Raw genomic sequence first — 13,993 nt, 5'->3', positions numbered from 1 at the left:
GGACTCACTCTCCGCCCCTGAGGTGCAAGCACTGTGCTCTTTGTCACCTTCAGCTGCCTCCAGATCTCCTGGGGACCTTGTGTCAGCGGTGCATGGCGCACGACGCAGCAGGTCCCGGTGGGCCTGAGACTCACTCCTGAGAGGCTCAGCTGACCTCGTCCCTGTTACTGACACGTGCCTCTGAACTACAGGTACCAAGAAGGGGGAGATGGCCTTGAACTGGTTCTTGGACACGTTTGGCCTCAGGCAAATATTTTTTACTGAGTTCTGTCTTAATACATGATTTTATTGAAAATATATTATAATGCAACGAGGTACAACCTCCCAGCTACCAAGGGGCTCAATAATAAACAGATAAAACGTGCAGTCGAGACCGAGAAATAGGAGCCCTTCTACGGCACTGTGGGGATGTAAGATGGCACAGCTGCATGGAGATCACTCAAAAATGACTGCGTGATCCAGCAATTCTGCTCCTCCCGCATACCCCAAAGAACTGAGAACAGGCAAACTGTGTAACTTCAAGATTCAAGCAATAGCTTGCACGTGAATATTCATAGCAGTAGTATTGTCATCAGTCAAAAAGAGGAAGCACCTAAAATTCCACCAGGAGATGAATGGAACCCCGTGTGGAGCTCGGCTCAGGAGGCCAAGGCACAAAGACAGCAAGTTCAAGGCCAGCCTCAGTAACTCAGCAAGCACCTGTCTCAAAATAAGAAATAAAAAGGGCTGAGGGATGTGGCTCAGTGGTCGAGTGTCCCTGGGTTCAATCCCCAGTACCAGAGAGAGAGAGAGAGAGAGAGAGAGAGAGAGAGAGAGAGAGATGAATGGGTAACAAAAATAGGGTATTATTTAGCCCCCCAAAAAGAAAGATGTTCTGACACCTGCTGTGATGTGGGTGAACCTTGAAAACACGCCACGCGACAGCCAGGCGTGGTGGGATCCCCTTTGTGGGAGACATCACAAGTCAGTCCACACACGGAAGCAGAGCAGGGCAGCAGGGCAGCAGGGCAGCAGGGCTGCAGGGCAGCAGTGCTGCAGGGCAGCAGGGCAGCAGGGCAGCAGGGCAGCAGGGCAGCAGGGCAGCAGGGCAGCAGGGCAGCAGCGCTGCAGGGCAGCAGGGCAGCAGGGCAGCAGCGCTGCAGGGCAGCAGGGCAGCAGGGCAGCAGGGCAGCAGGGCAGCAGGGCTGCGGGGGAGGGAAGCCTGCTTCCCGGACACAGGAGTTCCTTTTGGGTGAAGATGTTTGGGGACTAGGTAGAGGCGCTGGCTGCACAAGTGTCCCTGTGCAAAGGGCCGTGGAACTGTCACTTTAAATGGTGAGTTCCCTGGCATGAACTTGACCTCAAGTATGTATTTAACCCCGCTCCAGGCAAAGCCTGCGGTTCTCGCCAGCCCGACTGCGAGGAGCCTGGTGTGGAGACGGCCGCAGAGCCCTCACCTCAGATTCAGTTGGCGGTCACGAAAAGCACAAAGAGATTCAGTGTCAGTGTGCTGGAGGGAAATAGCAGGAGATGGTCTTTTAAATCCAGAGAAGACGGAGCGGCGGGTCCTACCTGCAGGATCACAACCAAGGACGTCCTGCTGACCTCGCTTGCCCCTGGAGCCCCAACCCCGGGCTCCCCTCCCAGTGCCTTCTCCAAATTCACACAGAAGGAAAAGGACCATCAATGAGAAAGGAGAAAGGAGAGAACAAAATTAACCCCTAAATATCAACAACTCACTGACTGTGAGTGGGCCAGATGAACAGGAGCTGGATGTCAGAACCGCAAGCAGCTCAGAGAAGGCTGCCCATGTCCAGCCCGGGCACAGGCGCCAGACACTTAGAGAAGAAGAGGAAGGCCCAGAGGAAAGGCTGGAACGAGGCTCACCAGGCCAGTGAGGGACAGAGAAGCCCACAGAGCCATAGCAGGAGGGCAGATGAGATGGGCTTCAGGAAATGGCCAACACAGGGCAGGTTCCGGGGACCCAGACAAACCCACAATCCAGACTTCAACACATCTCCCTCAACCCATTGGAGATCCAACACACACGAGTTTTTGTGTACACAGATTTGAAGAACACCCTTAACAGATGGCCGTAGAGTACACCTTCTGACCACAGTGCAACCGAATGAATTCCATAGCAGGGGCTGGGCTGTGGTTCAGTGGTAGAGCGCTGGCCTAGCGTGTGTGAGGCCCTGGGTTTGATTCTCAGCACCACATAAAAACAGATAAAATAAAGGTATTGTGTCCATCTGCAACTAAAAAAGAAGAAATCCATAGCAAACCACTAGCTGGAAAGCCCTTATGGTTGGGAATTAAGAAAGAGTGGTGGGTAATTCCTGGGGACAAAGAGTCAAAAGGGGATCAATTAGAAAACACTCTTAACCAAGCAACTACGAAACCGTGGGGTGCAGCCAAGCAGGACTTAGAGCAAGGTCCCCATCCTTAAGCAGGCACATAGAAAAGGGGGATCTGGAGACACAAGGAGCACCCAGCCCCAGCCCTGGGGGCAGTGCTGAAGGTGAGCGTGGGTGTCAGCCAGGCAGAGGACAGATGCACAGGGGAGGGAGCGGTGCCTTAGGGGCTCAGAACCGGCCAAATCTGGCTGTTTGAAGAACTAAACACTGATTAGTCTCTGGGTGAGGCTGACCAAGACAGAAATGAGAAAAGCAGTAACTCAGATCATCGGGAAGGAAAAAAAAGAACCCGCAGCCCCTCCCGCAGTAGAGGATGAGGAGGGTCATCGCAAACAGCTCTGTCCTCTGCATCGGACAACTTAGATGAAATTAGTTCCCAGAAAAATTTCTAGGAATAAAACCAAAAAATATATAATTTACTGAAACAAAACACACACACACACACACACACACACACGCACGCACACACACACACACACACACACGCACACACACACACACACACACACACGCAAAACCCAGGATTTTGTAATTAATACAAAGAATTATTTAAAACCTTCTTTCAAAGAAAATGCTGATCCAAATAGCTTCACTAGCGAGTTTTACCAGACATTTAAAGAAGAAATAAGTCTAATAAAACCCAAATTTCCCAAAGACTAAAATCCTAAAGAAAACGCCAGCAAAGGAAAGCCAGCTGTGAGTCAAGCCACCATCACGACCAGTGGACGTACCACTGGAGCAAGGGATGGCCTCGCTGAGGAAGCAGTCAGTGCGCCCCGCTCCAGCACGGATCCCCAGGAGACCCTGCACCCCAGGTCCACAGCAGCCAGAAGGGGGCTCCGGCTCGACCATGGCTGACCAAGGGAAAGCAGAGCCACACAGAGGAGTACTGCTCAGCCTTGAAAAGGACACTCTGACCTACGATCCACAGTAGGGACCTCGAGGACATTATGCTGGGTGAAGCACACCAGACACCAGGATGAGCACCAGGAAGGGAGACGGGCCTGCCGGGCAGGGGCTTCACGGGACAGAGCCTCGGTCATGCGGGGGGAGGAGGCCCTGGCCATCTGCTGCACTGCCCCGGAGCATGTTTTGTGTCCCTGGACTTCCAGATGGTAGACGATAGTATTTTTAAATTGCAATTAAAAATTTTTTAAAGAATAGTCAGGGTAACTGCAGCACTCAAAGGAAAAAGACAGCGACATAGTGAAACATCAAAAAGACCACCGTCCCCAGCATGGTCGCAGGGACATTAGCTCGTTATTTTGAAGTCTTGTTTTTTGTTTTAAATGGAAAAAAATCAGTCACAGTTGACCGGGGGGATAAGGAGGCTTGACTCAATGTCCTTCGTCCTGGGTGAGGTGCTGGTACAGAAAAGGGACATTAGATAAAAACTGAGGGGAAACCTGGGAGTGGACTTTGCTAATAATACCATATGAATTTCAGTTCACTAGTTGTGACCAGTGTCCTGTGTGGATGGAAGTCAGTGGCACTGGGGAATGGCCTGGGCGCAGGCACTCTGTGCTGTCTCTGCATGTCCTGCGTACGCCTGAAACTGCTGAGCTGCTCTAAGGTAGGAACCTGCTTTACCTGGCAGGTGGGGGAGGAGCATGACCCCCCATCCTGGACAGAGGGTCCAGGGAGCAAAGAGAGACCACCCACACACGCCACCCTGTGTAGGCCCTGCTGTACAGTCAGGGAGCGGGCACGAGATGCTGGACTGGGCAGTAGATGATACTAGAATCATTGTTAGATTTTAGACAGAATAATGGTTCCAGGTTGTGATTTTTAAACAAGAGGTACACGTGGCTCAGGGCCCTGTGAGGTCCCTGATTTGCTCTCAGATAATGCCGGAGCGGGAGGGACCTTGGTGGGCTGAGGACCCTGGCTTGTGTGCCACCATGAAGGTCTTAGGAAGGAGAGCTCTGCTCTGAGCCTGGGTTTCTCCTCTCCCCCAGGAGCTGCAGGGCTCCTGGCCTCCCCGTGACTATTTCATTGGCAGAAAGATCAGCTGCTTGGGAAATAATTGGACACTAGTATCCTGGTCACCTTCCCTTGGTGAGCAGCCGGGTTTGTGGGGGCTGCGGCCACACAGCAGAGCTCAGTCAGAGCCCTTCCTGCTTCAGCTGCCTGAAGGGGACACGTGGCCCTCCCCAGCAGATCTGAGTGGAGACCCTTGCCACAGAGCCTCTACTTCCCCCAGCCTCTAAGCTGGCCCTTCCCTCCTGCAGAGTCTTCTCAGGTGGAGAAGGAGGATTGCTGCAGGTGCAGGCTTCTTCTCAGGCCAGGGCTGCCCTGCTTCCTGTCCCTGCTTAGTAGGGACAGAGCTGAGAGACTGTCAGCTGTGTGTGAGTCGGGAAGGGCTGAGGAGTGAGAGGAGGCCTGGGGCCCAAGGGGTGGAGAGCAGTGCTGCTGGGAGCTGGGAAGAGGGAGGGCTGGAGGGGAGGGCTGGAGGGGACTGGAGGGGGGCTGAAGGGAGGGCTGGAGGGGAGGGGCTGGATGGGGGGGCAGAGAGGAGGGCCTGGAGGGGGGAGCTGGAGGGGAAGGTTGGAGGGGGGGTTGGAGGGGGGAGAAAGGGAGGGCTGGAGGGGAGGGCTGGAGGGGAGGGCTGGAGGGCCGGAAGGGGGACTGGAGGGGAGGGCTGGAGGGGGAACTGGAGGGGGGACTGGAGGGGAGGGCTGGAGGGGGGACTGGAGGGGAGGGCTGGAGAGGGGACTGGAGGGGAGGGCTGGAGGGGGATGGCTGGAGAGGAGGGCTGGAGGGGAGGGCTGGAGGGGGAACTGGAGGGGAGGGCTAGAGGGGAGAGCTGGAGGGGAGGGCTGGAGGGGGAACTGGAGGGGAGGGCTGGAGGGGAGGGCTGGAGGGGAGGGCTGGAGGGGGAGGGCTGGAGAGGAGGGCTGGAGGGAAGGGCTGGAGGGGAGGGCTGGAGGGGGGACTGGAGGGGAGAGCTGGAGGGGAGGGCTGGAGGGGAGGGCTGGAGGGGGGACTGGAGGGGAGAGCTGGAGGGGAGGGCTGGAGGGGAGGGCTGGAGGGGGGACTGGAGAGGAGGGCTGGGGGGGAGGGCTGGAGGGGGGACTGGAGGGGAGGGCTGGAGGGGAGGGCTGGAGAGGAGGGCTGGGGGGAAGGGCTGGAGGGGAGGGCTGGAGGGGGGACTGGAGGGGAGGGCTGGAGGGAAGGGCTGGAGGGGAGGGCTGGAGGGGGGACTGGAGGGGAGGGCTGGAGGGGAGGGCTGGAGGGGAGGGCTGGAGAGGGGACTGGAGAGGAGGGCTGGAGGGGAGGGCTGGAGGGGGAACTGGAGGGGAGGGCTGGAGGGGGAGGGCTGGAGAGGAGGGCTGGAGGGAAGGGCTGGAGGGGAGGGCTGGAGGGGGGACTGGAGGGGAGGGCTGGAGGGAAGGGCTGGAGGGGAGGGCTGGAGGGAAGGGCTGGAGGGGAGGGCTGGAGGGGGGACTGGAGGGGAGAGCTGGAGGGGAGGCCTGGAGGGGAGGGCTGGAGAGGGGACTGGAGAGGAAGGCTGGAGGGGAGGGCTGGAGGGGGAACTGGAAGGGAGGGCTGGAGGGGAGGGCTGGAGGGGGGGACTGGAGGGGAGGGCTGGAGGGGGGAACTGGAGGATCTGACACTTCTCCACTCAGCTGCCCCAGCCACAGGGCTTCAGAATGACCAGGAAGCCAGGTGACGCCATGGCAGTGATCAGGTATGAGTAGGCAATGGTGTGGCTGGGTCCCGATGGAGCCAGGAGGGAGCTGTGCTTTGCCCTGGGTGTGGACTTGTGCAATGCAGCAGGTACCAGTGCAGGGACATTATGACCCCTCTGCCACACTGGATTCCCCAGGTGGTTTTCTTGTGACCCAGCCAGGGAAGCAGTTGGCTTCAGGCTTCTAACCACTCACAACCTGGTGTGGGCCAAGGGCTGCCCTGGGCAGGCCACCAAGCAGCCTGGGACAGGCAGCAGGGGACTTCTGTGTAAGGGGCAGGGCACATGTGCAGGAGGTGTGGAGACCAGGGCATGTGGCTTTGCACGCATGCTCTATACCTGAACCTCGGTTTACCCATGTGCAAAAGGCCAAGGATGACACTTCCGCAGGACTCAGAGGGCTCTGTGACACACTCAGGAAGGTGTCAGCAAGCCCTCCTGAGTGCTCGCTGCACCGCCCCAGCCCCAGCTACTGCCACACGCGGTACCTCCATCTGCCCATTCTCTGCTGCGTCGTGCAGGGGCGTCCCACCCCAGGAGTCTCTTGTGATCGGGGCACCCATCAGCAGGAGCCGGTCTAGGATGGGTGTGTGGCCTCCGCGGGCAGCGAAGTGCAGGGCAGTGGCCCCCTCATTATCCCGTGTGGTCAGGCTGATGTCTGTGAATGTGACCTGCAGAGAAGTGCCATAGGCAATAGGCTGGTCAGAGAGGCCAGCCTGGAGTGACCACTTCCAGAGAGGAGGGACATGGGGTAGCTCAGAGCAAAAGTGGGAGCTGACCTTCAGCTATGCCTGGAGGTGGGGGCAATACTTCCCAGGAAGCCCTGGGACGAGCTGGCTTATGTCACATGCCCACAACCCTAGGGCAGCATGGAGTCCAGGGTGAGGTGGGGACACGCGCTGCAGTGGTTTTATCTGGTCATGAAAAAGTGCCACATCTGGCCCCTAGGGGACAGACAATGTGTGAACAGCTGCTGGTGAAGGAAGCAGTGAGGAAGGGCGTCCTTGGGTAAGGGCAGCACCACATCCTCCGGGCTTCGCAGCCCCAGGCACAGCCCAACACGAGGATGCTGCTGGGTGAGCCGGTGCTGGGACCCATCCCTGCCTGGTGACAAGCACACGGGTGACTTGAGGCCAGGCCTGCTCTGGAGCCTCGCCTGCCCCCTGAAAGGGTGTTGTGGGTTCTGGTCCACAGCACCAACCAGGCGCCTCCCAGGGTTGTCCCAGCAGACAGCCATGCCCAGACCTTTACAGGGTGACATGCTGAATGTATGTCTGGCATGGGAGATGCAGGGAGAGGGTGGGCCGCAGGAGGTTCTGCCTCGTTAGGCCATGGTGCCGCCTTCCACCCTCCTCCTGCCTTGAACCTGGCCAACTTCCCCAGGAGGAAAGGGCCAAGAAGGGCCGCCAGTCCCCGCCCTGCTTCCCCCTGTGGGGTGGGAGGCCTGCAGCCCAGGTGTTCCTGGCGGACCCCACAATCCACTGTGTGTTAGAGAAGGCCGTCCCCGCAACCCAGGGAGAGCGTGCGAGGCGGAGCCCAGCCACTCTCCCACCTGAGAACCCCACGGCCCTGGCCACTGCTTACCCAGGACCGGCTGCTCCAGTAGCACAGTCTGCGAGCCTCTGCGGTGTCCCCTTCCTGCCCCTATGGCACCCACCACCCCGACCACAGCTGCTTCTCCCCCTGTGCCCTGCGGGTCACGTCCATGTGGCAGCCCCAAGGCTTGCTGCGGGAGCCTGGAGCAGGCCCAGGGAGGGGACTGCATATTGGGGCTCTTCATATGGAGTGAGGCCACAGGCGAACCCGGGTCCCACCCCCGCTCCCCAGGGTGACACTCCCTCAGGGAGGCACCAGGGCTGCCTCAGGCTGCCAGGGAGGCTGGGGCCATCCTTGCTCCTTCCCGAGTCTGTCCACTGTTCAGTACACATTCCCCAGCCCTCCTGCGCCAAGCACAGGGGATGAGGGGATGGACAAAGACCTGGCCCTCCAGGACTCCCGGAGTGGACTCTCCAGGGAGTAGAAGGTCCCTGACATTACATGTGATCAGGCTTGATGACCTGGGGGACACGTGGCCAACTTGAACAAGCACAAGGTGCAGCCTGGTCAAAGGCCCCCAGCTGGGTAGCTGGGGCAGGAGCAGCAGAGGAGGAGGGTGGGAGGAACGAGCGTGGGAAGTCTTAGCAGCAGGCTCTCCCCTCTCCACCAGCAGCCAGAGTGGCCTTCCGGAACACCAGTAGACCAACTCAGAGGCCTCAGTGTTCTCTGGCACCCTCAGTGGGGAGCCCAGGCTGCCCTCCCAGTCCATCTCCAGGCCATGGGTGAGGTGCTCCCTTCTCCAGGAAACTGCTTTGGGCCCTGCCCAGCCCAGCTGCCTCCTGCTCTGCCCCCACTGCCACCTCCCTGGTGAGGCCCTCCCTCCTCCGAGACCCATCATGTCTCCCATAGACCCTCAGAACTCCCAGACAACCCTGCCAGGCTGTTTTTCTGTTGTGGCACGGAGGTCCCCGCCCACCCTTCAGGAGTCATCCCCACTGTCTCCATGCTGTGGGGCTCAGGGCTCCCTTCTAGGAAGGGGAACTGGCCTAGGGCTTGGAGGTAGTGGGCCTGAACTAACAGCTAAGGTGCCCAGGCCAGACACTGTCTGTGGCACTGGTGACAGAGCACCTGGGGTGCCACCAACCCCAGCGCACCCTGGAGACCCACTGCTGGGTCTGGAGGCCTCTGTGGTCAGAGCTGTGGAAGCTGTGTGATGCCCCGCTGCCCTGTGGAGCCTCATGCCCTGCTTATTCCAGGCCCGTGGACTTGGACGTCCTCCTCCCCAGCCCTGCACCCTCTTACCAGCCAGACAACGAGCGAGTAGTGGCCGCGGGCAGCAGCGGCATGCAGCGCACTCATGCCATCGAGGGCACGCAGGTGCACGTCGGCTCCGCAATCCTTCACCAGGAACTGGGCCAGGTGCAGGTGGCCCTCCTGGCAGGCCAGGTAGAGCGGGGAGGCACCGCTGCGAGTCCTGTGGTTCACGCTGCTGCAGGGAGGGAGGGTTCGGAGGGAGGGTTCAGAGGGAGCTTGGCTAGGGGCTGTGGGCAGGGCAAGATGGAGAGGAGGCGAGGCCCAGCCCCTGACCTGCTTGTGTCCACCTCCTCCCTATCACCTGTAGGGCTGCAAGGTTGTGCTGTCCAAGATGGGGAGGGCCGGGAGCTGGTTCATGGGGTACAGCTGAGCCCACTCCCCGCTGCACTCCTCACCCCTGGCAGGGGCGATACTGGCCTGGCCAGCACAGTGGGGCCTAAGGCTGGCAGCCCTTAACCATGAGCTGCCATGGGCCACCACAGGAGCCAAGGGCCATCATGAGTAGCACAGGAGCCTTGCATACCCAGGGTTGGCACCAACATTTGTCCCCAGTGAGGATGGGCCGAGCAGCATCTTAGAATCCGCCTAAACCCACTCTGCCCACACACTGCCATTGGGCCAGGCACGGCCCCCCCAGCCAGCTGCAGGTGACACGCTGCACCCCTGGACCTCTGGCCCTAGCCATTACATACTGAGTTTCCACACTCCTTCCAGCTGCTGCCCCAGGGTTTTGGGGTCCTTGCCCCTGGCTGGGCTCCCCAGGTGGCTGGGCTCCCCAGGTGGCTGGGCATGGCTGTCCCCTTCCCTTCTTTCCTCACCTGGGGGCAGGTTACAAAATCAATCTTTTTAGACTTGAGGAGGTCAAGTCTTAGATGGAATCAACCCTCAGTCAACCCCCGAACCCCCAAGGGCTCCCCTCTGCTTCTGAGCACCTGCGCCCTGCACTGCACAGCCCTGAGGGTGAGGCAGCTGGGCTGAGCCTGAGCTGGGGGCCTCGCGCTGCCCTGGGAGTGTGCTTGCCAGGGCCACAGTGGTTGGTGGAGGGCAGGAGACCTGGACGTGGGACTCTGGGCTCCTCTGTTCTCCCTCTGTTTCTCTCACCCAAGCCCCAGCTCTGTCCCAGCCTGGCTCTGTCCTAGGTCCTCCACCTCTAGGGCCTTGAGCCGGGCGCTTGCTGGACAGGGGGCGCTTTCAAGAGTGCCCACCATCAGCCCCATGCAGAATGGATGAGTCTGAGCAATTTGGGATCCACCCCAGAGGGCTACTTCCCCCTGATTGGCAGAGGGTCTGGTCACAGCCTTCAGCTGTGTGAAAAGCCTAGGGATCTGAACCTCCTTCCCCTAGTAAAGTTCCTGCCAGGACTAGCCCAGCTCCTAGCAAGGTGCCCAGGACCCTGGGCACAGCCCTGGTCTTGGACCCACTGTGTACCTGCTCAGCCCATCCAGGGCTCCTTCCTTGGACTACAGAGCCTGAGGGTGACTTGAGGAGAGTTCCAAAGGGCCGAGTATGCCCTGGTGCCCTCCTGGGGCAAGCTCTCCCACCAGGGCTGAACAGGCCAGTATCCAGCATGGTGGCTGAGGAGCAGGCAGGTGGTGCAGAAAGTGGGTCTGGGGCTGCCGGAGTGTGCACATGGCCTGGTTCTGCAAATCTGCCCCCGCAGTCAGTGCCCAGTGGGAGTGCCCGGTGAGACAGGATGCTCCCAGTTGTGTGTGCATGTGGTGATGTGTGTGCAAGCATGCTGGTGTGCGTGTGTGTGCTGATGTGAAGTCACCCAGCTCAATATTGGAAGCTGCTTTAAAAGCTGCGCAGGCCTGGGGCAATGTGGGTGCTCCGAAGAATAGCTGGAAGCCTACCAGACTCTCCAGGTTGTTCACAATGGGACAGAAACAGGACACTGTTCTCAGTTGCGCTATCCTGGCTTGTCCCAGAACAAATATGGGTCCCTGGGAAACAAAATGGACAAGCAGAAAGCTCCTGGTGGGGGTGGGGGCACAGGCAGAGGGCAGGCTTCTTGGTTGGGAAGGAAGGGACACACTGGGTGCCTCTTTCCTGCCCCGTCACCATGACAACTGTGACCCTTCATGCTGGGCAAAGATGAGCAAAGGGTCATCACCAACTAGTCACCAATCCTGGCAGGTGGGCACAAGTCTCTGAGGTGGCCAGGCTGGCCACCAGCAGGAGAGGTTCCTAGTGTCTGGCTTGGACAGTATAGAGGCAAACCCAGGCCAGCCTGGCTGGGGTCTTGCCACTCTGAGCCTCCTAGTTAAACAACCTCTGCTCCCTTCAGGTGCCCACAAAGGTGCCCAGCTGCCCACACCAGTTGCTTGTTTTCTGCTCAGGCAACTGGCTGTCTTCACTGACCTCAGCGCTGCTGACCTGCTGTGCCCAGGATGAAGGTCCTGCCCACGCCCTGTTGAGCCCCCTGTGCTCTCTCTGCTCATCTCCAGTCCCAGGCCCTCACCTGCGGTGGATGGCCACCAGGAGCTTCAGGCAGGTCAGGTCCCCGCTGACAGCGGCATGGTGCAGCGGCAAGGCACCCTCCAGAGTCTCCAGCGTGGCTTCGTGGCCCTCCTGCAACAGCCACTCCACCAGCGCCGGGTGTCCAAAGCGGGCAGCCAGGTGCAGCGGGGAGACACCCGAGGCATCTTGGTCCTACCAGAGGCACAGGCAGGGAGCAGGCTGGTGGCAAGTCCCAACCCAACCCTGCCAGGCAGTGCCACACGGCCAGTCAGCTGCTCAAGGCTGGACTTGCTAGGACCCCACACCACCCACAGCCCTGGCCCAGGAGCCCGTTTCCTCCCACCTTCCTCCCTTCCCCTCCATGGAGGGGTCCCCTGCTGGGACTGAGGGGGTCCTACTCCCAGAGAGGCAGGGTTCAGACTCAAGTCAAGGCTCGAGGGTCACATCCTGGGATCCTGCCCAGTCCAGGCCCTACGCCTTTTGGCTGTTGAGCCCACAGCTCAAGGTCAGGAAGCAGCCTGCTTGCCCGGGATGCCTGCTGGGAGTGTCCAGGACCCCTGTCTCTGGGCCTCTGCTCCTCCCTCCCTGCCCTGCCATAGGTCTCCAAGGCCAAGGAGCCTTTCCACCTCAGGTGCGGCACGTTCAGCAGCCCTGGGTGTCCCGGGGTGCCGTGAGCAGAAGTGAATCTGGAATCGACACGGCTCCTGCCTGCTGCCCGTGGGCTATCAGAAGCTGAGGAGAATCTGTGCTGAGGCTGGAGCAGACTTGGGTGCCGAGAGGAGCCCTGACACGTCTTCCTCCCCCAGGTCCTAGGAGCTCCCGGCCGCCCACTGCCGCCCACTGCGTGGGGCACTAAGGCTTGCTCCCAAGAACCCAGCCAGGGCTGGTGCATGCTCTCAGGTCCTTCCCCTGCACAGAGGAGGGCAGGGCGGGCAGGGAAGGGGTGGGGCCCTGGTGGAAGTGCCTGGACAGGATGGTCCCTGAGACTTGAGAGCCCTCTCCTCACCATGACAGCTTCAAACTGCCCCTATAGCCTGGCAGATGCCACCAGAGCCTGAAGCTCTGAGCCCAAGTTTCTGCCGTGCCTCTTCATGGATCCGTTTCTGGCCCTCTGAGAAACAGCCCAGCAGCTCAGTCCTGATCAGACAGGGGTCCTGCTCACTGGGGAGCCTCCCCTGCCAGGCCAAATGCTCCAGACACGGCCAGGAGAGCCTGAGCAGCTGCTCTGAGCTGGTACAGTTTAGGAGGTGGCCTTGTCTTCGAGGGCTCTCTGCTGTTTTGGGGGATGGGCACAGGGCAGACAGATGCCACTGGTTGAGAAAGAACCCAGGGCCACAGAGCCTGGTGAACAGGGCCTTCTGGGCTCTTGTTCTTCTTCCACCCCGGCAAGGTTCCTGGAGACGGGCTGCCGGCTGTCCCCTTCCTGCTCACCTGCAGCCCGCAGCCTCCATTTCGGACCAGCCAGCGCAGCTCAGCCAGGCCGCCCGTGGCAGCCGCATCGTGTGCCGGTGTGGCCCCGTTGTGGGCCCGCTGGTTACTGGGCAGCTGGGCCCGCTGCACCAGGAACTTGACGCAGTCCAGATGGCCTGTCCGGCTGGCATGGTGCACCAGCCCAGCCCCTAGAGCATCAGTGATGCCTGGGCCCAGGGCGCCAGCCTCCAGCAGCCGCTCCAAGGTGGCCACATCCCCTTCCTTGGCGGCCACTATTGCCTGCTGCTCCTCCATCCTCTGGCCCGGCTCTTGGGGCAGCTCCTGAACAGGCCCAGCGGGGCTTCCTGTTTCAGGCGTGGATGAGGCTGCCGGCTCTGGTTACATGATAAGCAGAGCACAGGGCAGATGGGAGGCGGCAACAGGCTGGTGCAGGGATGGGGGCAGGCCCAGGGGACCAGCTCTTTCCAAGCCACTCCTACAGTCCCCCAGGGCCAGGTGCCTGGGGCTGCAGAGCGTGGAAGGCATACAGAGTGGGAGAAGGGCTGCACAGGCTGGGCGCCATCCAGCAAGGGGAAGCCTGGCCCTGGCCCAGACATTGTCCTGCCCAGCAGCCGGAACCTCCTCCTCCTGCCAGGGCCTTCATCTCACCTGCAGTGAGGCAGGAGGAAGTCTCTCTGCAGGACGAGTCTCAGCATCTAGAGGTGTTTCCAGTTACAGACAGCACGGGCTCCCGAGCACCTGCTGTGCCCTGCCCTCCAGGCCCCCTGGCACTTCCAATTCTCCTGGAAGGGTGATTTGCCCCCGGGGTCTACGTGTCTGTGCTATGCCATCACTACAGACAGGTCCTGCCCTTGGCCGTGACACTCAGTGGGAGTCCAGGTGGTTGTGCGATGGGAGGGTCTCCAAAGTGAGAATGAGGGACTCACAGCCCCTGTCCAGTTTCAGGGGCAGCAGTCTTAATTATGAGCACCTCTTTCCAGATTGTTCTCATCAAGGGTCTAGACATTACATGGGTCTTTGACGGAGGTCAGGACAAGCGAGGCCTCTTCCTGGCAGGGCTGCTGGCAGGCACTGGTCAGGAATCTACTTTCTAGCGCTCCCAGAGGCAGGATCCCAAGCTGCATTTCTTAGACTAAAGCACAACTTTAAGATGATAGGTTGGGAT

The 13,993-nt window shown here is 60.0% G+C and overlaps 1 protein-coding gene across 1 annotated transcript in view; it reads right to left on the bottom strand.

Moving 5' to 3' along the window:
* Positions 1-13,992, bottom strand: part of Espnl (espin like) — a 31,271-nt gene extending 17,279 nt beyond the window's left edge. The window contains exons 1-4 of the mRNA XM_005326476.3: positions 12,829-13,992; positions 11,399-11,589; positions 8,926-9,112; positions 6,576-6,758 (exon numbers count right to left, since the gene is read on the bottom strand). Of these exons, the coding sequence (XP_005326533.2) occupies positions 6,576-6,758; positions 8,926-9,112; positions 11,399-11,589; positions 12,829-13,122 (855 nt within the window). The 5' untranslated portion in view covers positions 13,123-13,992. The remainder of the gene's footprint in view (positions 1-6,575; positions 6,759-8,925; positions 9,113-11,398; positions 11,590-12,828) is intronic.
* Position 13,993: the final 1 nt, after the last annotated feature.

The sequence above is a fragment of the Ictidomys tridecemlineatus genome, chromosome 7, assembly GCF_052094955.1.
Source record: "Ictidomys tridecemlineatus isolate mIctTri1 chromosome 7, mIctTri1.hap1, whole genome shotgun sequence".
NCBI lineage: Eukaryota > Metazoa > Chordata > Mammalia > Rodentia > Sciuridae > Ictidomys > Ictidomys tridecemlineatus.
This window is presented reverse-complemented; position numbering and strand designations above follow the sequence as displayed.